The sequence below is a fragment of the Ranitomeya imitator genome, chromosome 1, assembly GCF_032444005.1.
Source record: "Ranitomeya imitator isolate aRanImi1 chromosome 1, aRanImi1.pri, whole genome shotgun sequence".
Lineage (NCBI taxonomy): Eukaryota > Metazoa > Chordata > Amphibia > Anura > Dendrobatidae > Ranitomeya > Ranitomeya imitator.
This window is the reverse complement of record NC_091282.1, coordinates 1,128,376,040-1,128,403,029: the sequence shown is the minus strand read 5'-3', so window position 1 is coordinate 1,128,403,029 and position 26,990 is coordinate 1,128,376,040. Positions and strand designations below refer to the sequence as shown.

The 26,990-nt window shown below is 40.5% G+C and overlaps 1 protein-coding gene across 3 annotated transcripts in view; it reads right to left on the bottom strand.

Annotated features, from left to right (window-relative positions):
- The window catches only part of LNX1 (ligand of numb-protein X 1), a 289,799-nt gene that overhangs the window by 111,192 nt on the left and 151,617 nt on the right, over positions 1-26,990 (bottom strand). For all 3 annotated transcript variants that reach the window (XM_069744472.1, XM_069744473.1, XM_069744474.1), the window contains 4 exons: positions 23,531-23,778; positions 21,587-21,748; positions 16,374-16,576; positions 4,587-4,958 (listed from right to left, as the gene is read on the bottom strand). In XM_069744472.1, the coding sequence (XP_069600573.1) occupies positions 4,587-4,958; positions 16,374-16,576; positions 21,587-21,748; positions 23,531-23,778 (985 nt within the window). The remainder of the gene's footprint in view (positions 1-4,586; positions 4,959-16,373; positions 16,577-21,586; positions 21,749-23,530; positions 23,779-26,990) is intronic.

The following is a 26,990-nucleotide window of genomic DNA, read 5'->3' as shown; positions in this document are numbered from 1 at the left end:
GGGAATTTTTGCCATTTTGAATCCATTTTGGTTGGCTCTGCAAAAGTGGAGAGGAGCGGGGATGAGATGGAAGCAGTACCAGGCCTGCTCTTCTAATTCATTATAAGTTATGGCATCACAAATCTTACTCCAGTGCCCTGCTGGAGTAAGATCTGTCCCAAGGCGTATGCAGGCACATGTCCCTTTAAGTCACACTTGATTCACTAAGGTGTCTGCACTTCTTAATGAATCAGGCACTTCTCACTCTACCACACCGTCTCATCAATACTGGTTTGAACGCCACATCACAAACTATCCTACCATACAGCACAAAATCCACAAAACAAAAAAACACAAAATCCACAACATAGACTAAACTCCCACAAAACACATAGTTCAAAACACAAACTGCCATACGACACAAAATCCACATAACAGACTAAACTAACAATCAACACAAAGTTCACATCACAAAATAAACAACAGTACAACACAAAATTCACATAAAAAACTAAACTACTATGTAACACAAAATTCACATCAAAAACTAAACTACTATATGACACAAAATCCAGATCACAAAATAAACTACCCTATGACACAAAATCCACATCGAAAACTAAACTACAGCACGAAACAAAATGAACAGCACGAAGCCCAAATAGCAAACAGGATACAACTGACAGAAGCACAAATGGCAGCCATTATAATCCAGTGATTTGGGAGAAAATCAAAGTGTGTCTTGAGAATGAAGCACTTGCTTGCGTTCTAGAGATGACCAGATGGTTACATCACAAAGACAATGATTTGCTACAGATTTTTTAACACTGAGGAGGTAACATAAGAGATCTGTGATACATTAACACAAGGAAACATGAAGCTTTGTACAATGTACAGACTTTGGCTAGATACGTTTTAAGTAGGGGGTTCGACTTTCATCCTATAGCAATACATATGATATCCTTATGACATGTCAGCATTTATTAACTGGATACATTGCGATACATTGCTTATTGCATTGGCAGAGATTTAATAAAAATAAATAAAACGTTAAGTGCTACAAGCTCGTTAAGGAGTAATTAAAGCGGACCTGTCAGCTCTTCTTACATGTCTAATAATGGAATTCACCTTGAAACAGTAACACATGAGCTTCTTTTATTATCACTGAACACTGTGCAGTTTGTGTGGTATTTCTCCTAGAAATTGACAAATAAATTGACAAGTGGGTGTTGCCAGTTGTGGGTGTGTAAATGCACTCAATTGCAATTACTTTTATTGATATATTTGTCTTCCAATAAAATAATTGGCAAGGAATAACTAAATTTGATTTAAAGGAAACAAGATCCAACAAATTTGGGAAAGGAAATGTTATAAATCAATATCTTACTAACCACACGGCACACACAGACCCATTACAGTCAGTGTGACAGTGCACACGGCCGATTTTCCACACAAACCAATAGTCAGTGAGGAATTTAAAATGGCAGCATGCAGTATTCTAGTCTGATTTGCGTACCAGAGAAGTGCATGTAGACAGCACACAGCTCTTGTATTTTTCCCTATGTGGATGGGCATATGGACCTGCCCATGGAGTCAATCATGTACACAATTTGCAGACTGTCCCGAGAATGGGCACAGCTGTTTGAACGAGGCCTAACCAGGTACAGACTGGGGCTGAAATTCAGTCTTGACAGTCCCCGTCCCCATGAATCAGATGGGATATATTACTAATATTACCCTGGATGGAGGAAAGGAAGATTTACTACAAGACCAATATTTCTAATGCTACCCGTGGCCTGCTGGGGTAAGTGACGGAATCAGCGACTTTGTGCTCCATCACAACTTAATAGTATGGGGATCTTGAGAACACCGATTCTGTTAACAACGTAGCAGAAAGGCAGCCCATGACCAGACGGGCCCTTCTGGCATTTGCCAGAATTGCCAGATAACCAGTCCGGCCCTGGGCCTAACGCTTGGAGTCTTGCAGCAGTCAAAATGCATCACTTTGATTCTCTTGGATTCCCAGTTTTCATGAGGGAACAGAGACTGGACTGTTGCGATGACAAAATAAAATTCCATGATGCTATTAAACATGTTGATTCTATAATACAGAGGTGGGGAACCTCCAGCCTGCTGGACGTCCTTTGCTCCGGCCCCCAGGCAGATTCCCAGGGAAGGCAGTGCTCGGGTTGGGTATTGTAGGGCTTGAGCTGGCCCTTTAATTACTCATGACGGTGTGTGCATGCGCACGTAGCATTCGCTACTGAACGCTGCGGCGCATGGAATGAAGGATTATGACCTGACAGGTGCCAGTGTCATGACCTACTTTGTGGGGGGAGGCAGCTGCTCTGCACTGCAGTCCCACCGATGAAGACAACAGCAGCAGCAGCTCCAGCCCCTCCTGTGATGTACGTATCCCAGCCCCTCCTGTGATGTACATATCCCAGCCCCTCCTGTGATGCATGTGTCTCAGCGCCTCCTGTGATTCAGGTGTCCCAGCCCCTCCTGTGATGTACGTATCCCAGCCCCTCCTGTGATTCAGGTGTCCCAGCCCCTCCTGTGATATATATATATCCCAGCCCCTCCTGTGATGTATGTATCCCAGACCCTCCTGTGATTCAGGTGTCCCAGCCCCTCCTGTGATATATATATCCCAGCCCCTCCTGTGATGTACGTATCCCAGCCCCTCCTGTGATGTACGTATCCCAGCCCCTCCTGTGATGTATGTATCCCAGCCCCTCCTGTGATGTATGTATCCCAGCCCCTCCTGTGATGTATGTATCCCAGCCCCTCCTGTGATGTATGTATCCCAACCCCTCCTCTGATGTATGTATCCCAGCCCCTCCTGTGATGTAGGTATCCCAGCCCATCCTGTGATGTACGTATCCCAGCCCCTCCTGTGATGTACGTGTCCCAGCTCGTAATGAGTGAGTATACTCATTGCTCGGGTTTTCCCTGGCACACTTGGGTGTCCTCCGAGTATTTGTTAGTGTCCGGAGATTAAGTTTTCATCGCCGCAGCTGAATGATTTACAGCTACTAGATAGGCTGAGTATATGTGGGGATTCCCTAGCAACCAGGCAACCCCCACATGTACTCAGCCTGGCTAATAGCTATAAATCATTCAGCTGCGGTGTTGAAAACTTAATCTCCGAACACTAACAAATACTCGGAGACCACCCGAGCAACGAGTACACTCACTCATCACTAATCCCAGCCCCTCCTGTGATGTATATGCCCCAGAGTCTCTTGTGAAGTATTTGTCTCCAGCCCCTCCTGTGATGTATATGCCCCAGAGTCTCTTGTGAAGTATTTGTCTCCAGCCCCTCCTGTGATGTATATGCCCCAGAGTCTCTTGTGAAGTATTTGTCTCCAGCCCCTCCTGTGATGTATATGCCCCAGAGTCTCTTGTGAAGTATTTGCTCCAGCCCCTCCTGTGATGTGTATGCCCCAGAGTCTCTTGTAAAGTATTTGTCTCCAGCCCCTCCTGTGATGTGTATGCCCCAGAGTCTCTTGTGAAGTATTTGTCTCCAGCCCCTCCTGTGATGTATATGCCCCAGAGTCTCTTGTGAAGTATTTGTCTCCAGCCCCTCCTGTGATGTATATGCCCCAGAGTCTCTTGTGAAGTATTTGTCTCCAGCCCCTCCTGTGATGTATATGCCCCAGAGTCTCTTGTGAAGTATTTGTCTCCAGCCCCTCCTGTGATGTATATGCCCCAGAGTCTCTTGTGAAGTATATGTCTCCAGCCCCTCCTGTGATGTGTATGCCCCAGAGTCTCTTGTGAAGTATTTGTCTCCAGCCCCTCCTGTGATGTATATGCCCCAGAGTCTCTTGTGAAGTATTTGTCTCCAGCCCCTCCTGTGATGTATATGCCCCAGAGTCTCTTGTGAAGTATTTGTCTCCAGCCCCTCCTGTGATGTATATGCCCCAGAGTCTCTTGTGAAGTATTTGTCTCCAGCCCCTCCTGTGATGTATATGCCCCAGAGTCTCTTGCGAAGTATTTGTCTCCAGCCCCTCCTGTGATGTATATGCCCCAGAGTCTCTTGTGATCTATATGTCCCTAGTCTTCTTGTGATGTATATGCCCTGAGTTCCATAAATGTAGTGTGAGCAGCGATTACCCCCAGTGAGGAGATCTGCAGTGTAATATATATATCTGTGTTCAGAACTTACTGCTGCAAGTTCTTTTCAAAATTCATTGCATGTATCAAGAGTCGATTGCGCTCCAGACTGATGCAAATTTGGAAAAGTAGTTGCGACCGAGTAGTAACATTATCAATACGAGCTAACATCATCGAACCTCGGAGAAGCAGCTCCAGCCTTCACATTAGGGTTGAATAAATGTTTTATCAAATATAGCAGGATACATTTCAAGTTGATAAATTTGTACGGCCCCGAGTGACGGTATAAATATCCAATTAGCCCCTGGTAGAAAAAAGGTTCCCAGCTTCTTAATAGCAGCATCAGCAATGAAAGGGGACATAATGATGGTAGAATATGGACAGACTGTGCCTCCAGTAAAGATTTACCTTTGTGCATGTTTGGATGCAAACTACATTCAATGCATTTTTTATTTCTCTAACTTTGATCACGGTATTTCATACAATACCTGTATAAGTTGAGCTGCAATTTCCGGGGTCCCATTTCGGACATCGTGGCCATTGATTGCCAAAACTCGATCGTTTTCCTGTAAATAACCATCTCGAGCTGCTACTCCTCCTTCCAGTAGATTAAAGATATATATTCCAGGCTCATCTCGCTTGCGGACCAGCTTTATCCCAAGCTGCACATCTTGACTGCTTTTACTTAGCACAACATGTATGCTGTCATCCCGAGGGGACTGTGAGTCTGTGGTGACACCATTGCTCCTACATTTGTACCTCTGTTCCCTGAGAACTGTAAGCTTCAGCACCTGGCAGGGCTGTCTGAGGATGGAAAGTGCATAGGAGTGAGGCACATTGCTGATGTCGATGCCATTTACCTGCAAGATTTCAAAATATCATACATTTAGTACTCACAAAACCATAGAAATAAAATAATAGAGCTCATTGGTTTCCCTACTATCTGCAGAACTTCATGGAGTGTCAGATTTGCTCACTAACGTACAAGAGCATCCGAGTCAATCCAAGTTCTAACACAATTATAGGACTCAAAGCTTCAAGAGGGGCTAATTTTGATTGGAGCTGACAATAGGACTTATTATTTTCCATGAGAGTGTATTTCTTATGGCTTTAGTCTTTTAGTCCTTAGTAATGATATGTCCTACATGTAACAACAGTTTATGATGCAATGAAAAGTGGCTGTGTTCTGTATAGATTGAGGCTGGGACTAGTGATGAGGGAGTACACTCATTGCTCGGGTTTTCACGAGCACGCTCGGGTGGTCTCTGAGTATTTGTGACTGCTCGGAGATTTAGTTTTCCTTGCCACAGCTGCATGATTTGTGGCTACTAGACAGCTTGATTACATGTGGAAATTCCCTAGCAACCAGGCAACCCCCACATGTACTCAGGCTGGCTAGAAGCTGTAAGTCATGCAGCAGGGTCAACAAAAACTAAATCTCTGAGCAGTCACAAAACTCGGAGACCACCCGAGCGTGCTCGTGAAAACCCGAGCAACGAGTATACTGGCTCATCACTAGTTGGGACCTCAAAATCGTTTTCTGTAGGAGACCTCAGATGATCCCCATTCAATGTCTACATAGTGTTCTTTTTTCCTGGTTCTTACTTTGTTCACATGAATTTGTTTGGGGTACTGTGTTTTTGTCTATTCTTCAAACAGATCGTCTCTGACATTGGCCATAGAGCCTGGATATGCTTAAGGAAGCACTCCCATCAAAGTTTTTATGCTCTTAATATATTGCAGTCATCATATTATATAGCACTGTGTTTTTACAATTTCTCATTTTGCCTTTCTACCCAGTTAATTCTTCTCTTTTCTCTGCGCTATGTAGAAACAGGAAGTCATCTCCCTTTACAACTCCTGACAGGGACCTCCTGTTTCTACAAAGAGCTTAGAAGGGTTCAACTAGTCTGTTTTTAATCATGTCGTAGATGTCATAGACCTAAAAGGAAAAGAGGAGAATTAGCTGGGTAGAAGGACAAAATGAGCAATTGTAAGTATACAGAGTTATACAGGTTGATTCGCTCTCTACTTTACCCAGAAAAAAAATGCTGAGTAGTAGCCATGCTCGATATCACCGCTCAGTTCCTTTTATTTGAATGATACAAAGCTGTAATGCCAGTCGCAGTTACTGCTAAATGTATATTGTTTTGTCTGGTATGCAATAAAGGGGACGCAGCTGATCATGGTGGTCAGACACCACCAATTTGACATTTATCGCCTTCTTTTGGAAACATCTTTAATAGTATCTTAAGTACGGGCAAGGTATAAACTTTACCTATGGTAATTGTCCTTTTGTGTCCAATTTGGGCATTATATGGTGAACATTTATCAAAATTGTCTTAAAGAAAATCTTTCTATACTGCCCTTAGCATCCAATTACAGCAGAGCTTTCATTTAACGTGTTCTTACTCTATGTGTACTATTATATCATGGAGCAGGTTTAGATGTACGGAGCAGGCTCAGAAGCTGTCAGCTATATTATATAGCTGCCCATGCCTTTACGTGCAGCCATGGAAGCATACTTGGTATCATTGCATCTGTAAAAATCTGATCTATTAAAATATAGAATAACTTAACCAATAAACACAATAAAGAAAAAAAATGAAAATGCCACTTTTGTTTTCTGCAGCTCTCACAAAAATTGCAATGCAATGAGATCAAAATGTCATATGTACTCCAAAAATAGCACCTACAGTGGGTATGGAAAGTATCCATACCCTTTAAATTTTTCACTCTTTGTTTCATTGCAGCCATTTGGTAAATTCAAAAACATTCATTTTTTCTCATTAATGTACACTCTGCACCCCATCTTGACTGAAAAAAACAGAAATGTAGTAATTTTTGCAAATTTATTAAAAGGAAAAAAACTGAAATATCACATTGTCATAAGTATTCAGACCATTTGCTCAGTTTTGAGTAGAAGCACCTTTTGAGTGCAGCCATAAGTCTTCTTGGGAATGATGCAACAAGTTTTTTACAACTGCATTTGGGGATCCTCTGCCATTCTTCCTTGCAGATCATCTCCAGTTCCGTCAGGTTGGATAGTGAATGTTGGTGGACAGCCATTTTCAGGTCTCTCCAGAGATGCTCAATTGGGTTTAGGTCAGGGCAATGGCTGGGCCAGTCAAGAATGGTCACAGAGGTGTTCGGAAGCCACTCCTTTGTTAGTTAACCTGTGTGCTTAAGATCATTGTCTTGTTGGAAGGTGATCCTTCGGCCAAATCTGAGGTCCAGAGCACTCTGGAAGAGGTTTTCATCCAGGATATCTCTGTACTTTGCCGCATTCATGTTTCCTTCAATGACAACCAGTCACCCTTCCCCTGCAGCTGAAAAACACCCCCATAGCATGATGCTGCCACCACCATGTTTCACTGTTGGGATTGTATTGGGCAGGTGATCATCAGTGCTTGGTTTTCTCCACACATACCGCATAGAATTACCACCAAAAAGGTCTATCTTCGTTTCATCAGACCAGAGAATCTTATTTCTCATAGTCTGGGAGTCCTTCATGTGTTTTTTTTTTAGCAAACCGTACGCTGGCTTTCATATGTCTTGCACTGAGGAAAGGCTTCCTTCGGGCCACTCTGCTATAAAGGCCCGACTGGTGAAGGCTGCAGTGATAGTTGACTTTGTGGAACTTTCTCCCATCTCCTTATTCCGTCTCTGGAGCTCAGCCACAGTGTTCTTGGGGTTCTTCTGTACCTCTCTCATCAAGGCTCTTCTCCCACAATTGCTCAGTTTGGCTGGATGGCCAGGTCTAGGAAGACTTTTGGTGGTCCCAAACTTCTTCCATTTAAAGGGAACCTGTCACCCCCAAAATCGAAGATGAGCTAAGCCCACCGTCATCAGGGGCTTATCTACAGCATTCTGTAATGCTGTAGATAAGCCCCCGATGTATCCTGAAAGATGAGAAAAAGAGGTTAGATTATACTCACCCAGGGGCGGTCCTGCTGCGGTCCGGTCGATGTGCTTTGTGGTCTGGTCCGGGGCCTCCCATCTTCTTACAATGACGTCCTCTTCTTGTGTTCAAGCTGCGGCTCCGGTGCAGGCGCACTTTGTCTGCCCTGTTGAGGGCAGAGCAAAGTACTGCAGTGTGCAGGCACCGGGAAAGGTCAGAGAGGCCCAGCGCCTGCGCACTGCAGTACTTTGTTCTGCCCTCAACAGGGCAGACAAAGTACGCCTGCGCCGGAGCCGCAGCATGAAGACAAGAAGAGGACGTCATCCTATGAAGATAGGAGGCCCCGGACCGCGAGGCCCATCGGATGGGACCGCCCCCTTAGGTGAGTATAATGTAACCTCTTTTTCTAATCTTTCAGGATACATAGGGGGCTTATCTACAGCATTACAGAATGCTGTAGATAAGCCCCTGATGCTGGTGGGCTTAGCTCATCTTCGATTTTGGGGGTGACAGGTTTCCTTTAAGAATTATGGAGGCCACTGTGCTCTTAGGAACCTTGAGTACTGCAGAAATTCTGTTGTAACCTTGGCCAGATCTGTGCCTTGCCACAATTCTGTCTCTGAGCTCCTTGGCCAGTTTCTTTGACCTCATGATTCTCATTTGGTCTGACATGCACTGTGAGCTGTGAGGTCTTATATAGACAGGTGTGCGCCTTTCAAAATCAAGGCCTATCAGTTTACTTAAACACAACTGGACTACAATGAAGGAGTAGAACTATCTGAAGGAGGATCAAAAGGAAATGGACAGCATGTGACTTAAATATGAGTGTCTGAGCAAAGGGTCTGAATACTTATGACCATGTGATATTTCAGTTTTTATTTTTTATTATACTTGCAAAAATTTCTACATTTCTTTTTTTTTCCAGTCAAGATGGGTTGCAGAGTGTACATTAATGAGAAGGAGTCTGAATACTTTCCATACCCACTGTATAAATACTGCAGCTTGGTATGCAAAAACAAGCCCATATACAGCTCTTTCAGTGGAAAAATAAGAAAAAGTCATAGGTCTCAGAAAATTGGGACACAAATGATTAAAGAATCATCGTTATTTTTTTAAGCCACTAAAATAATAATAATAATAATAATCAGAATAATCATATTAAAAATGCAATTTTAGCATAACCGTAATAATACTGACCTGAAGAATCACATTAACTAGTCATTTTTATCGCACAATTAACCTTGTAAAATGAAACCAGTAAAACGGATTTTCTTTTTTTTTCACCATTTCACCTCACTTTTAACTTTTTCCCAGTATTTCAGTACATTAAATGTTAAAAAATAAACAGTGTCATTCCAAAGTACAACTTGGCCCGCAAATAACAAGTCCTCAAATGTCCATGTTAACCAAAAAATAAAAATGTCATGGCTCTAACCGAAAAATAAAAATGTCATGGCTCTAACCGAAAAATAAAAATGTCATGGATCTTGGAAGAACAGTGTGGAAAAATGAAAAAGAGAAAAAAATGAAAAATGGCAGCATCCACACTTAATCAGAGCAGAAATTAAATTTGAGCTCTGGTAGGTTACTATGGACTATACATTTTGTAAATGAAATAAAATACGGTAGCTATATTTTATATCTATCAGACCACATAGTTTAGTAGTATGCAGTATATTCCTATATAGATTTATAAAGGCTATCAAAGACAGCATGATTGGTGACTGCAGGGACACCTAGGTATTAAGGTTCGGCCTACGGTAATGTGTGTTGTTGGCCATTCTGTAGAAGAGAATTGCTTTCACAGCCAGTTTTGTTTGACACTAACCAGTTAAACTTTTCTCTCGCTGATGTTACTCCTATCCATGCGATCATACTTTCCATATGTATTCAGTCATCTTTTAGATTAGCTAGGTCATTTACATCTGAGTTCGTATTGAAAAATTTGAGCAGTCAGTGAATTTGGTAAAGATACAAAGCCACTCATGTCTGACATACTGCAATGATTAGACAGGTTTTATATGGCGTTAAATCCCCCGGAAAAAGTGATGAAGTATCTAAAAACATGAAATGTTTCAGAAACTCCACATGAACTTCATTTTAATTTCCAGTGACGTTTCGTCATATATGGATCCTGTGCCGAGATTTTTCTTCAAATACTTTGAATGAGAAATCAGGTTTGCCTATAATAAAATGCATGGAGTGGATCCCCAGATGTTTCAGGATAGAGGTCTGAGCTGAAAGAAACCGCAAAAAATTACTTCCTAGCAGTGTTGTATATTTTATGTAAAACCCCTGATATTCATGTCTGGTGGTTGAAGAAAGATAAAATGGGACATTTCTTGACCTATTCTTGGCTCCTACCTTCTTCAGCTTTCTAAATGTTTTCAGTGTCTGAAGTTGGCCATTTATTGTCTAGTTTCTAAAAGATTGTTCATTCCATGGAGTAACAATGGTATTGTGGATATGTGATCGGTAATTTAAATGGTCACTGTCATTTCAACAAACTTATCATAAATCAATAGGGGTAGTATGGGGGTGAAAACTGTGATGGGACTGTATGGGGGAGAAAAGCCTGACGTTAGAAATGTGTAAAGGGTCAGTATGAGGGGACGTATGGGGACAGCAGGGGGAATATATAAGAGATTGGTATAGGAGGTGAAATGTGTGAAGCAACAGTATGGGGAGAGAAATGTGTGAGGGAGCAGTTTTGGGGAGAAATATGTAAGGATACAGTATAGTGGGAGAGGAATGGGAAGAAACACTATGGTGGGAAAATGTGTGAGGTGACAATATAGTGACAGAAATGTGTGAGGGGACAGTATGAGGGGAGAAATGTTTGAATGGTCACAGTATGAGGGAAAAGTGTAAAGGGTTACAGTATGGGTGTTAGTGTGCGGGGTCATAGTATAGAAACTGGGTAGTGTGTGCGGCAGTGTACAAAGGGTGTAGCATGTGGATAAGTGTGGGGGCACAGCAAAATGGTGAAAGTATGCAGAGAGGGGAATGTGAGGAGAGGGCACAGTATAGAGACTTGGAAGTATAGAGGGGAGACACTATGAGGGGACAGTGTGTAGAGGGAGCCCAGCATGGGAAGGGAACAGCAGAGTGGGGAATGCTAAGATAGAGACAATTTGATGGTTATACATAACAAGGGCAGTTAGTGGCGGTTATAGTTCATAAGATTAGACAGTGTGGGGCCAATATTTTATAGGAGAGGACAATGAGAGGGACTGTGTGAATGACATATTTTGTGCAAGGAGTACAGTAAAGGGCAATTACTTATTCAGGGGCAAATATTTTTTTTATTAAGGAGCAATATAATGGCACTGTTATTTTTAAAGTGCTTTTGATGAGGTTCAAAAGACCAGAGAACAAGGAAGTCTGCAGAGACAAGTTGTGGCTATCCAAACTCATCATGATTTCTGGATCAGATGAAGAAGAAAAGAAAATGAACAACTTATATCAGAGAACACATCACCTACAAGGTAACTGGATATAAATGCTTATTTACATATCATCAGTACTATGGTTCCTGTATGGTCTGCAGTCTGATGATGGCTGGTAACAACATCTCCCAGTATCATTCTTAAGGACATACTGGGAGTTGTAGATTTATGTGCTACAATTGCATATGGGGATGACCTGACATTGCAATTGATCACTGTATTAAGGTTGGTGCTGTATTCATGTATTAATAATGGTTCTGGTTATGTATACTTGTTCTGATGATGGGTCTTGTGATATATTCATGTGCTGAAGGTGGTTCTAATTATGCATTTCTGCACTATTGGTGGTTCTGATGATGTAGTCATATACTGATAATGGTTCTGGTGATGTTTTCCTGTACTGGCAATGGTTTAGGTGATCTACTCATGTACTAATAATGGTTCTAGTTATGTAATCATGTACTGACCGAGGTTCATGTTTTATTAATGGTTCTGAATCTGTGCGCATGTAGCAATGCATAACTTATGAGATGTTATACAGTGGGGGAAATAAGTATTTGATCCCTTGCTGATTTTGTAAGTTTGCCCACTGACAAAGACATGAGCAGTCTATATAAGCGTAAATTAATTTTAACATTGAGAGATAAAATATCAAAAATAAAATCCAGAAAATCATCTTGTATAAATTATATAAATTTATTTGCATTTTGCAATGTGATTTTGTACACTATGTAAAGCAGTTAATACAAGAGAAGATAGTATTCTGCTACAGATGGATCTGGATAAGTTGGAAACTTGGGCTGAAAGGTGGCAGATGAGGTTTAACAATGATAAATGTAAGGTTATACACATGGGAAGAGGGAATCAATATCACCATTACACACTGAACGGGAAACCACTGGGTAAATCTGACAGGGAGAAGGACTTGGGGATCCTAGTTAATGATAAACTTACCTGGAGCAGCCAGTGCCAGGCAGCAGCTGCCAAGGCAAACAGGATCATGGGGTGCATTAAAAGAGGTCTGGATACACATGATGAGAGCATTATACTGCCTCTGTACAAATCCCTAGTTAGACCGCACATGGAGTACTGTGTCCAGTTTTGGGCACCGGTGCTCAGGAAGGATATAATGGAACTAGAGAGAGTACAAAGGAGGGCAACAAAATTAATAAAGGGGATGGGAGAACTACAATACCCAGATAGATTAGCGAAATTAGGATTATTTAGTCTAGAAAAAAGACGAATGAGGGGCGATCTAATAACCATGTATAAGTATATAAGGGGACAATACAAATATCTCGCTGAGGATCTGTTTATACCAAGGAAGGTGACGGGCACAAGGGGGCATTCTTTGCGTCTGGAGGAGAGGTTTTTCCACCAACATAGAAGAGGATTCTTTACTGTTAGGGCAGTGAGAATCTGGAATTGCTTGCCTGAGGAGGTGGTGATGGCGAACTCAGTCGAGGGGTTCAAGAGAGGCCTGGATGTCTTCCTGGAGCAGAACAATATTGTATCATACAATTATTAGGTTCTGTAGAAGGACGTAGATCTGGGTATTTATTATGATGGAATATAGGCTGAACTGGATGGACAAATGTCTTTTTTCGGCCTTACTAACTATGTTACTATGTTACTATGTATTTTCTGGGTTTTATTTTTGATATTCTATCGCTCAATGTTAACCCCTTCATGACCCGGGGTATTTTCATTTTTGTTTTTTGCTCCCCTCTTTCCCAGAGCCATAACTTTTTTATTTTTCCGTCAATATGGTCATGTTAGGGCTTATTTTTTGTGGGACGAGTTGTACTTTTGAGCAACATCATTGGTTTTAGCATGTCATGTACTAGAAAACGGAAAACAAATTCCAAGTGCGGTGAAATTGCAAAAAAAGTGCTAGGTTCACTAAATGCTAAAACTGAGCTGCCATTTTGATTTTCCAGGTCATAACGAGTTCATAGACACCAAACATGTCTAGGTTCTTTTTTATCTAAGTGGTGAAAAAAAATTCCAAACTTTGCTAAAAAAAAAAATATATTTATTGCGCCAGTTTCCGGTAGTCATAGCGTCACCATTTTTCGTGATCTGGGGTTGGGTGAGAGCTTATTTTTTGCATGCTGAGCTGACGTTTATAATTATAGCATTTTCGAGAAGATACTTTCTTTTGATCGCCAGCTATTGCATTTTAATGCAATGTTGCGGCGACCAAAAAAACGTAATTCTGGCGTTTCAAATTTTTTTATTGCTACGCCATTTAGTGATCAGGTTCATCCATTTTTATTGTTTTATTTTGAATGGGGCGAAAGGGGGGTGATTTAAACTTTTTTTTTCGTATTTTTTACAACTTTTTTTTTTAAATGTTGCCATGCTTCAATAGCCTCCATGGGAGGCTAGAAGCTGGCACAACTCGATCAGCTTAGCTACATAGGAGCGAAGCTCAGATCGCTCCTATGTAGCTGAATTCCTGCATTGCTATGAGCGCCGACCCCAGGGTGACGCTCACAGCAATCCGGCATCATCAAGCATAGACATCTCTGGGTGTTATGTCGACGCATCTCTGACCCCCGATCATGTGACGGGGGTCAGCGATGCGCTCATTTCCGGCCTGATGGTCGCAAGCTGTAGTTAAATGCCAATGTCAGCATTTGACAGCGGCATTTAACTAGTTAATAGCAGCGGGTGAATTCCACCCACCGCTATTGCGGGCACATGTCAGCTGTTCAAAACAGCTGACATGTCCCGGCTTTGATGCGGGCTCACTGCCGGAGCCCGCATCAAAGCAGGGGATCTGACCTCGGATGTACTATCCCGTCCGAGGTCAGAAAGGGATTATAATTAACCTACCCTTAAAATTATAGACTGTTCATGTCTTTGTCAGTGGGCAAAGTTAATCGTTATTATATCTGTATTTATGCTAGGAGCATTATTTATAAAATGCGGCACTCTAGCATGCCAAATCCTAACAGCATGTAATATACTCACTGTCAAAATTCAGCTTTGCTTCATCACATGACCACTCCTTAGCAATTTTCTTAATTACGATCACGTGACAAATAACTTTTCTTCCTACCTCTCTCAATGAAGCAGGGGCTGTAGTTTTTCACTGTACAGTATAGAGAGTATTAGGAAGACCAGGTAATCGACACGTGACTGTAAGCATGCAAATTGCATATGATTGCTCACATGACAACTACTAAAACTGCATAAGCACCAAGCTGATTTTTTGCCCGGGGTGCAGGAAAAGCTTGATTTGCCTCTGGCAACAGTAATGCTCCCAGCCATCAGATGTAATCATAATAACGGAAATGTCCAGTTTCTCAACAATCTTTTTTTTAACCACAAATTGTTTGTGGTGGTATTTACAAATTGTTATGTGTTTAATAACATATTTGCACCTAGGAAATAATTACTTGAAAGAAAACTTTTAGTCCTACCTGTAGTTAAAGGTAGGAATAAAGAAACAATTTTCTTCGGCCAGCATTCAATCAAATTTGCATATTTTTCCTTCTCAGCATCTAAAGTTATATGTCCACAAGTAATGGCAGTATATTACAAGAAAGGAATAACTTTATAGTAATACATGGTACTAAAATGGCGAGTGATTTTCATTAAAATCCAATCTTTATGAAAGTATAGTTTGTGAATGGTGAATGCGTCAGAAAATCTTGAAACCTATGTTTCACAAGAGGAAAAATGAAAACAGACCCTGGGATCAGAACAATATGTAGAGAAAAGCATCTTGTTGGGAAGAGTGTCTGGATATAATAATCTTTCAAATATAGATGTAATTTAAGCTGTGCCCTCATTAATGAGGACTTTGCAGACATGCTTTTATCTAATCCTGTAAACAACCAGATATACTGTGCAAAAAAAAGACAGTACACCATGTACCACGGGCCAGGAACGATGTAAGGATTCTATGTTATCATCACACTGTTTTCCCTATAAACCTCCGCTGATCCTCATCCACTGTCATTTTCAGATTCTTCACATTTGCAGATAATATGACATTTCTTGGTCATGTTCAATATTAAAAGTCAACTTAAAAGCATCAAGTGTATGACACAGTATAAAAACGTGTAACAAAGTGATCATAATGTGTCCAAAAGGGAAAAATTGCTAATCATCTTCAGTAGACAGGAGAAGACAGTGATGCCTGGATAGTATACAAGATGGAGATGAACATGACCAGCACATCCTAAATACATTACAGCTTGAAACTTGGTCTGGAATGAAAACTCAGCAGAAACTGTCCAGTCTAACTTTGCACTGCCTAATAAGGAGACAGTACTGATAAATATACCCCATTGTTGTAACATTTATATCATAATTGTGATTAGTAAGATTTGCCATTACATGGATCAAAGAAATATTTTATTGTTAATTGCTTGCAAGTATTGGATAGCTTATAAGTCTCCTCACACTGGCATGCCAGACATGTCAGTTTTCACAAGAAGGAACCTTCAGTCAGAAACCAAATCAGATCTCATGCTTTGCACTGACGAGGGGCAACACGCCGAAACATGTGTCTGCAAATTGAGATTCAGGTTTGGCTTCTATCCCAAGTCATATGGTAAAGGGTCAATATTGACTTTTAGTGTTGCTACTTCCAATAGGTGACACTAGAGTTCAAGTTCTCTTCCTCTCTGAAGAAGCAATTTACATGTTTAGTTTCCCAGAGGAGCTTTGCATGGCTTATAAGCCTCCTTACACTGGCATGCCAGGTATGTCACTCTCCACATGGAGAAATGTTACCCCTTATTCAGTTTACAAACCATATTTGAACAGATCAGGGGCAAAATTCCAAAACAAAATAATCCCTCAATCACATGATTTTCATTGGGGACAATAGTTTCGTGCCCAAAAGAGCTTTCACTTAGATGGGCTTTTATTATTTCTGGAGTACAGCAAATTCAAGTATAGATTACCTTCAAGATCATGTCGCCTGGAAGAAGTCTGCCATCTCGAGCAATGAGCCCATCTTGGTAGATGTGTTGTATGATGATCTGGGTTAGGGGAGTCTCATTCCCACCCACAATCCTGATGCCAAGACATTCACTTGGATCTGAGCGATTGATTTTAATACAAGTAATTTCTCCATCTGGAATAAGGTGGGTCAGACTTGGCAGTACTGGGAAAAAAACATATAAATGAGGAATAATGAATTATTAATTCACCCACAGTAAGTAACTATTGAAAAAAGGACAGACACTATCTCCTGAAGCATCATTTGAATAAAACAACAGTTTTGGAGTTTTTCATGAAGTCCCGAGCAGAATACATTACACACAAGAAAGTAACGACATTAACATAATAATTGTCACCCAATCGGTAGATATGTTAAATGAACCGTACAAAAACTGTATGCAGTTATTTAAGTCCACCTTTCAGTTCACACTGCGGTCATGATGTAGAGAAATAGTCATGATGAAGTGTTGGTTCTATCATACGTGAGATTCAAATGGCAACTCAGGGACACCATTGATTATAATGAGGTCCATCAGAATCCTATTGATGCCTCCATAGTTATGATGGAAAACATAACACTACATGATGAACTATTCTTGCTGTTGAAGTGACGGAACCCTACAGTGCAGATGTGAATATATACATGTGCTCAGAACTGTTATCTTGTAGTTTCTATACACTACGTGATTTAGATCCAATGGTGACTATTTATGGTCCAGTTCACTTTTTTCCAGAGGCTGAGGCACAGCACTTCATGGCTGCCACAGCAATGGCTATAGGGCTGGGATTCAGTCACCCGATCAACCAGGAAACTTGGAATTATTTTTTTCTATGCATTCACACTTTTCTGCTCTCTCTTTCCGTATCTCTGTCAATCTTCAACTTGTCTCATGCTCCACTTTTTATATTGAGTAGTCAAGCTGCTCTTAACTGTCCCATTAACATCAACATTAACACTCAGGAGGAAGGAGATAAAAAAAAACCCATAAACTAAATGGAGTGTGTGATATATGCCATCCTGGGAGTAAAGGTGTAGAAGAAAAATCGAATGCCTTCGTCTTCTGATTGAAAACCTTAGAGATGTAATTTGTAGTCTGAGGGATTCAGCACTTATCATCTGTAGACCCAATGTTCTTATTGATGAGATTACATTTCTTTTACAGGAATTGTTCCTCAAGTATTAATGTGTCCCCATCTTTAATTTTATATCATGTATAAAATAAATTGAACCCATAGGTGGTTCACATGATATAACATGTGTGACAGAGTCACTGGCACAGTGTATGAAGGGAGATACATATCAATGCGTGTAGTACAGTCAGTAAAGCAGAACCAGATTGTTTTTGCATACAGCACGCTTAATGTTAAAGTTACAATGGGCTGGTTTTATCTGAGCACCCATAGAGTGGGAGGGAGGATGCTCACCATATCCCCCCTTGCAGAGCCGACACAGGCATGTGTACTAGCAGGACCTGCAGTGCTGTCACAATCATGTGATCATCACATGGTTCTGGTTAAATACCTGGACATGACAGACAGTCTGGGCAGTGTGTGTTGGGAGAGGGAACACTCCCACGTGGCTCCAGGAGGAGCAGAGGACATTACCAGGTGTCTGCAGGTGGAACCTGCAAAGAAAGGTCTCTGTAGCACTTTGTTTTGTTTTCTGTTAAGCCAGAAAAGCTCTACTTTTGTTTTTCCTGAACCCTGCCTTGGTCTATGCTGACTTTAATAAACCAGCAGGTGTTTCACTATCAAAATATTCCTGTATCTACCTGAAGCTAAGCGTGTCAACCCCTCACACATGATTAGATAAATTTTAGATGGTTGGAATCAATGAATGCACACACCAAATATGATGCCAACAGGTCCTCCTAGTACATCCAACTAAAATGGAAAATTCATATTATTACACTGCAAATATATTATTTTGCTCCAAATACTGTATGACATTTTCACCTTGTATACTTAACATTATTAACCCAATGGTTCCTGAAAGCAATTCGCTAAATAAACAACCCTCATTCAGCCATCTGACCTCCTGTATATTAGGTTGGGCTTTTCAATCTCCCCTCCCCAATTACATCTAAGCAAGACATACATTTATTTATTTTACTCACTTATATAGTGCCAATATATCCCACAGGGCTTTACAAACATCATCATCACTGTCCCCATTGGGGCTCAATATCTAAATTCCATATCAGTATGTCTTTGAAGTGTGGGGGGGAGACCAGAGAAGTCAGAGGAAACCCACACAAACACAGGGAGAACATACAAACTCCTTGCAGATGTTGTCCTTCTTGGAATTCATACGTATGATCCCAGTGCTGCAGCTAACCACTGAGCCACACAATACATATTGATATTGATCTTGCAACAAAAAAAAAGACCTGTTCTCTTGATAAATTTGAACCACGTGTGGCTACGTCATCATAAATATTTTTATCTGCCTGTCGACAAATATGGATTTCATCCTTCAAAAGAATATGACAGCAGCCATTAATAGTATAGAACATGAGGTCTAAGTTTATAAATCTAGCACTGAAATGTTTAGCAGATGTGTAATTTTAGCCTATATTGCTGCAAGATTTCATCTGAACATGTGAGATGTATTAGTATAAATCAGAATGCTCTAGCACTCAATATGTGCCCACTGTCAAGGACTTAATTCTAGGTCAGAAAATTAGATAATAGAGCAGAACACAAAGATACATGCAGCCAATTGGAATAGCAGTGCTCATTTTGGGTTGATGCAGCTGTTTTTGTGTAAAAACCACACCGGCACCATGTGCTGTGGTTTTCTGTTGCATCGTAGTTGTGTCAGTGCCACCAAATTTTACTTTTTCAGATATCACAACAAATAATTTTTCATTTTTTGGATACAATGGTGGCCTCAAGTATCAGACAAATAAGTCGACATTCATTTTGTAAGTACCCTATGAATTGTGAAGTGCTGAGGAATTTGTTGGCGCTATATAAATTCTTATTATCATTTTAGTGGGTTATGATAATTAGTTGGTAACAGCCACGCAATTTTGTGGGTAGACTGCAGTGGCAATGATCATGGGATTAATAGTCTAACATAGTAATCAATTAAGTCCTTAGCTTATTTCGATCAAATTGTATAGTTTGTAACAGACAGAAGCTGCACTGTTCATTTAGAATCATCCAGCAACTATACGAGTTGGAGTGGATAGCTCAGCTCCAGGGGATACTGGGAAAGTAAAGCTTTAATTGTGTCCTTGACATCCAAGTGTAAGGTGTGTGCTAGACAGTCTCCTGTGAGACTGTCTGATTTCTTGTCTCATTTCAATCAATAAGTTCTTCCTAGTTATCAATTGCTGCAATCATAGAAGCAGTCAGGGCAGCCAGGAGCATCCTTGTGACCTCAAGATAGAAGTGAGAGAGCTACAGCATCAGACTCATCCCCCTCCCCCCACCTCACTGCATGAGCAATGTACAGTTCTTCTTAGGTTAAAACGCTGTGTGTGAAGAGAAGTTATCTGTGAAGAGAAGTTATCGGTAAATAGACTTTCATATATTTTGATGAAGCATTACATGAAGAGAAGTGATTCTGTGTGATGAAAAGAAGCTTTAATAAAACCCCTGTGATCAACTCCAGCTTAGAATTGTGTCACAGCTGTGTGCCTATAAAGCGTTACCTTCCCTCAACTGTGAATAATGAAAATTAATGGTCGCTCTGAGTAAGATTTCCCCAGGATTCAAAAAAGAACTTATGTTTCCTTTGTATCGCCTTCATATACTGAGTGCATGCAACAAGTTTCTACCAATTGCTATGTTCGCACATATTTTTGTAGCCTTGTTTGGAAACAACAACCGCATTTGGAAACTCGTTTTTTGAGGCAATTTTTGGAGTTTTCTTTTCAAGAACAAGGCTCTGTAGATATTTTGAAGAGCTTTAGGGTATGTGTACAAGTGGAAGGCACATTTATTCCAGGTATGTTTATTCCAATTTGGTAATTCCCTTTTGACTGCTAATGATTTTTTAGCTTTTTTGCATCATTGCTGACTCATCTTTTGTACTTGAGTTTTCCAGTCATTTTTTTTCTCCATTCAAGAATGAATAAACCAGTAACGGTATCTGAAATGATAATGCTGTGAAAATGCTCAAAAAGATGACCAGCCTTCCCATTAACTTGTATTGCAAAGCAGAAAAGGCCTGAGGAATGGTCCGGTCACGTCTTTCAACCACTAGGTGAAAAGTAAAACCTGAAGCAATTAAAGGAAGCTCAAAGGCCTGAACATATGAACGACAAATTGTTTTTACATAGAAAAGCAAATGTTTATTCTTTTGAGAGGTCTCTGAGTGCTTTATAAGGTGGGTTTTGAGGTTAACCCACCTGAAAAATACATACATTTCCTTACTAGAAATGTATTTCCTCAACCTTTTTTACAGTCTTTTCATTGGGCAGTGTTTAAATTGTAATGGATTCCTTCAGGATCTGTTTCAAAGAAGCGACATTCACTTTTTTTTCCACTAGGCATTTTTGATGTTTACGTCGGTCTTGATAAATGGTACTCTCTGTGAACACATCCTCAGGCACTGTTGTGTAGTAACTATACACTATGGCCTCGATTCATCAAGACTGGCATTTTGCACTCCACTTGATGAATAGTGCTCTGAAATAACATGTGTCAAGTTTAACTTAATGAATTTGACTCATCTTTCAGCTGCCATATGCTACCACCAAGATAAGTACTCCAGTCAGTCCAGGGAAAATTTATGCCATTTTTGTAGAGTAAATTATGATGAATTTGCTGTTTGTGTCTGATTATGCCCCTTCTGATCATAGCTCCACTAATTTTTCAAAAAGATGATGGAATTGGCCAGGATTGGATTAAAAATGGCAAAAATTGCAAAATGATTGTGCAACTACAAGCTGCATTAAAAATTTGGGGGAATTTCAGGCACATTTAAATCAGTAAACCTTCTAATACTGCTTGATGAGTCGGGGCTTGATGTGTTGAAGCCTCTGTCTTGGTGAACACAGCGGAACCACCCAAGGCCATTATAAGTCAATGGGGTCTGTTGGACTCCATGGAAGCCACAATGTAAATATCAATGGGCCATTTGGTCATCATATACACGTTGTGATTTACGTTAAAGTCATAATTTGTCAATAACAGCAGTAATCTGTGCACAGAGACCAACCTATACAATCTTCTGTGACATTTGCATTTTGCAGGATCCCTCGCTCCCTGTCAGTAGAATGCATAACAGCGCTCCCACTCTTTGTTCTTCGCAGTACGCTGAGAGCTCGGTTCAACTTCTTAAATGACAGGCTCCTGACAGTGGAACGCTCAAAGTTACGACCTGCAAAAGGAAAAAAAGCTTTACTTTCATGATGACTAATTGTGAACATGCTACAATAGCCTCCTCTGCCTTTAATAGGTTATAGTGTATAAGGCTTAAGGCATAGTTACGAATGCTCTCAACATACTGGAGACTTTATAATAATAAGCCTGTGACTCCAGGTCACTTATATCCGACTAATATTACCTACAGTAATTCAGAACTGAAATGTCACAAAGAAGATAATTTGTTTCCACTTTACCCATGTTTGATTTACTTTTGTATGGTCTTATATCTATGTGAACATGTATTAATTCACCCGTAAGTTTTTTTTGGGGGGAAAGCTTTAGGGTACATGCACACGGTGTCTTTTTCAGGTGGATTCCTGCTTTAAAAACACAACAAAAAGTGCCCCATAAAAAGAACATAGTGAACAGCAATGACAAACCGACATTGCTGTGCACATGTTACGTCTCATGTCACTTCTTTCCACTGCTTCATTGTTCGGAAACCCTAAAGCAGTTAAAAGAAGTGACATTCTGATTCTTTGGACATTATCCACTGGGAAGCCTCTCACTCTCTACACTTCACAGTGTAATGCAAAAGACGCCAATGGCAAAGCAGCTGAAAGTGTAAGGAGATGGACATACTGCCCATATATACTTGCCTAACGTACAAAGGAAATGTGTCATCTTTAATAGTGATGAGGGAATATACTCGTTACTCGAGATTTCTCGAGCACGCTCGGGTGTCCTCCGAGTATTTTTTAGTGCTCAGAGATTTAGTTTTTATTGCCACAGCTGAATGATTGACATCTGTTAGCCAGCATAAGTACATGTGGGGGTTGCCTGGTTGCTAGGGAATCCCCACATGTAATCAAGCTGGCTAACAGATGTAAATCTTTCAGCTGAGGTGAGGAAAACTAAATCTCCGAGCACTAAAAGAATACTCGGAGGCCACCCGAGTGTACTCGGGAAATCTCGAGTAAATAGTATATTCGCTCATCACTAATCTTTAACTTTAGGCCTTTTAGAGATCATTTCATCTTCAATTTGCTTAACTCTTCACAATAACAGTAATTTTGACCAGGGGTGCCCAAACTTTTACACGCCACTGTATGTTAGACAAGGACATCTGCAGCCTAATGCTAAGGGAAGCTTTGGAAACCTGCTTTAGGTTTTTGACTTGTGCACAGTTAGTAAAAAAGAGACCAAAAACAAATACAAATCAGATCCATCCCACTGATGAATAGGGTAAAGGGGAGGTGCAGATTACTGTATTTTTGGCCCAAGTGCTATCCAACAAAACATCGGAGCACACTCAGACCAATGTTATTCTATGGAGCTGTGCATATACATGTCTGACTGGGTCCATGCGTCAGACTGTGCTTGAAGACATCTGAGTGCAGTCCGATCTCCGAGCACTAAGTGAATGGAGAATTTTTTTTCTCCTTCGTTTCCTCAACTGAGAGAATCAGATCACACTGTGATCACTCTCTGATCAGAATTTGATCGGTGTCATTTGCATAATCTACCAGATTCTCTCAGATGGGAGAACCTACGGCCGTCTGCACTTGTCCTTAATTTTAAAAAAATAACTTTCAGCCTAACAATGACAAGTATGTCTCAATGTTCATGAAAGGTGAAGCCTACAAAGCTTCTTATGTCAGCATGGTTCTGCCATTGACACTAAGCGAGTCTGAACTGAGCATTATTCACAGCCTAGTAAATTGCTTTTAATGTGAAATGACTGTAGTGGAGGCATGAATAATAAATGACAGCAATAAAGCTGAGGTTGACTTACTCCTGTTCCGATTAATTCTGCAATGTTCTTCAGATCCACCTCCCAAATGGCTATCTCCCGTGGGTGAGCTGTACACAGGGTTATCCTGACCCGTTTCATCAGACACTAAGGCTGGAGCTGAGGCAGCTGATAATTCAGATGACACTGCTGCTATGGTTAAGTCTAGAGATGAGCTGCAGTCCGGGGAGCCGTCCTGTGAACGTCTTTTGCGCTCTTTATTAAGGCCATAGTGTGATGCACCTTTACACCTGTGAAATGGAAACATACGTCAGGATAGAGCAAAAATTTCTAAAATAAAAGACGATGATGAATTTGATGGTAAAATAAAGTAAAATTGTAAAGAACATTATTCATGCAAAAAAATGGAATAATCAATAGAAGAATTACATACACAATCTAAGGGCTTGCTCACACTAGCGCATAGCATCAGATGATTCTCTCATGGGAGAGAATCGGATGCTACATGCAAATGACCCTCGGCTCAAACTCTGCTGCGAGCGTGAGCAGAATGTTATGTTACTGTGATCCAATTCTTTGAGAAGCCAGCAAATCATACTGAGAGCCATAATCTACAAATGGCGAATACATGGAACAATGGTGAACTTTCCCAGGAATGGCCGGCTGATGAAAATTACCCTAATAGTGCAGTGACAACTCATCCAAGAGGTCACAAAAGACCCCACAACAACATCCAAAGAACTGCATGCCTCATTTGTCTTACTTAAGGTCAGTGTTCATGATGCCACCATAAGAAAGAGACTGGGCAAAAATGGCCTGCATGACAGTGCTCCAAGATGAAAACAACTGCTGGGCAATAAGAACATAAAGGTTCGTCTTAATTTTGCCAGAAAACATTTTGATGATTCCCAACATTTTTGGGAGAATATGCTGTGGACTGACAAGGCAAAAGTTGAACTTTTTTGAAGGTGTATGTCTCATTACATCTTGAGTAGAAGTAACACAGCATTTCAGAAAAGGAACATCATACCAACAGTAAAATATGGTGGTGAAAGTGTGATGGTCTGGCACTATTTTACTGCTTCAAGACCTGAAAGACTTGCTATGGTAAATGGAACCATACATTCTGCTTTCGACCAAAAAATGCTGAAGGAGAATGTCTGGCTATCTATTTGTGACGTCAATGCAGCACAATGATAAAAAAAAAAAAAAAAAACAGCAAATCCACCTCTAAATAGATTAAAAAAAACAAAATTAAGACTTTAGAGTTGCCTAGTCAAAGTTCTGACCTTAATCAAATTGAGATGCTGTGCATGGCGTTGAAAAGGCAGTTCATGCTCAAAAATCCTCCACTTAAGTTTGAAAAAATTTCTACATTTCTGATTTTTTTTCAGTCAAGATGGGGTGCAGAGTGTATATTAACATGAAAAAAAATGAACTTTTTTGAATTTACCAAATGGCTGTAAAGAAACAAAGAGTGAAAAATTTAAAGGGGTCTCAATACTTTCCATACCCACTGTATACATTATTACTAAGTGTTTATTATTATATAGTTACCTATTATCACATGTAGTTTTTGATTGGGTGTTAGCGTATTAATTTAATGGTGGCCTATTACCTAGTACTTGAGAATGGCCCCTGCGAGTGCTGACGAGATGTGAGCCTTATAAAATTCTTTTTTGCACACTTGCTAATTTTGGATGTTGACATATCTTCCCTTTTTTTTACTTTGCAAGAACATTATAAATCTCAAGCAAATAATAATTGGGAGAACAAACCTCTATATCACTATGCCGTTTCCTCTTTTTATTATCTGTAAAATTCCTGCTAAAAACAAGGCTGTAAGGGAACATGGCGACGTGGTGCCTCTTTCATGTGGCTTCTCAATATCAAGTCCCAATTCCCAATGACAATCAAGGGTAAGGAGTGACATTATTATTATTTATTGTTATAGCGCCATTTATTCCATGGCGCTTTACATGTGAGGAGGGGTATACATAATAAAAACAAGTACAATAATCTTAAACAATACAAGTCATAACTGGTACAGGAGGAGAGAGGACCCTGCCCGCGAAGGCTCACAATCTACAATTAATCCGAGATAATGTTCTGGAACATGGCATGGTGCATGTGATCTGCAATATACAGTAACTGCATTTGTGCAAAAATCTGATGTTTGAAGCTTGTTAATGGCAGTAATTGGTTACTGAGAGATAATTAGACATGCAACCTCAGCAATATATAGCAATACGGGAGGCATCCAATCATAAGTACTCTCACAATGTTGCAATCTAAACTAAATCAGTCCTCGTGAGTTGTCCTATTACTATGATGTTTTATTGGCATATTGTCTCTTTTGCTTCTTGATTGAAGCATTTTTATGATCTGCTCTATGTTCTCATCATATTCTGAACAATACTTCTTATTATGAGAAAGTTCATCTCTATGGCTCCCAGTCAGATAAAACTGGGATATCAGGCAGTGCATACGTCTGGGTAGACTACAAAGCACATCAGGCGTGTTTTCTCATGGAGCATCCTGCCAAGTTATGATTCATTGTGCTTGTTTTATCACACAGTTAATGTGATTAACATAAGAAAATCAAATCAGATGAAAACTTTGGTGAGGAGCAATGGTTTTATCTCAGATGCTTATTGGAGACAACTTGTGTGGAAGAGCCCATAAGTGATATTCTCATGTTAATACTGAGTTAAAGGGAACCGGTCCTCTCAGAAAACACTATTACCCTGCAGATATAGGGTTAATCTGAGAGAGTTTAGTGTCACAAATACTGAAGCAAAAATCTCACCCAGTAGCCCTAACAGCTCCTTTTATCTGGGAGCCATCGTCTTGAACCTAAGCAAAAATCTGATTTGGCTGGGTAAATCGTGGCCATTGTAGGGGACATGTAGTATTCACACACGGAGATGACGCTATCTGTACCAGTCCTATACTGCTTCCCTGCACAATCACCTAAGCGTAAAGGGAAACAGCTCTTTCACCTTTAAGACCGAGCGCCCGATCATCCTTGAGTTAGGGCACGGCCTAAAGGGATCTTGCAATATTTGGTATTTTTTATTGCATGACCAAAGGGTACTGCTTCTCAGTGACCATAAGAAGACTCACAGGCTAATCATGGTCAGTGTCCCTGGGAAAATTGAATTCAAATTTTAATTTGTGTGTCACGTACACCCTCCTCAGGGTATGGACTAGGTATAATGCTGTGTATCTTTTTTTTCTGTCGTATCCCCTTTTGGCATGCCCCCTCTATTATGATGATTACGTACGATGTTCAACAGTTCTGCATATTTTTGCTAAGGTATTTGCTCCTTTTGTTTTGTCTGTTAAATTCCCAACGTGCACCTACACATTGCACTTATATTAACATATGTTCCAGTTCATTTCTTTGGTTTTGCTTTAGTTTTTTGTACATTGTACAAACAAGGGCATGGCTCCCCCTTTTTGAGCTGGACATTTTGCCTGTATAGATAGGACCGTCCCG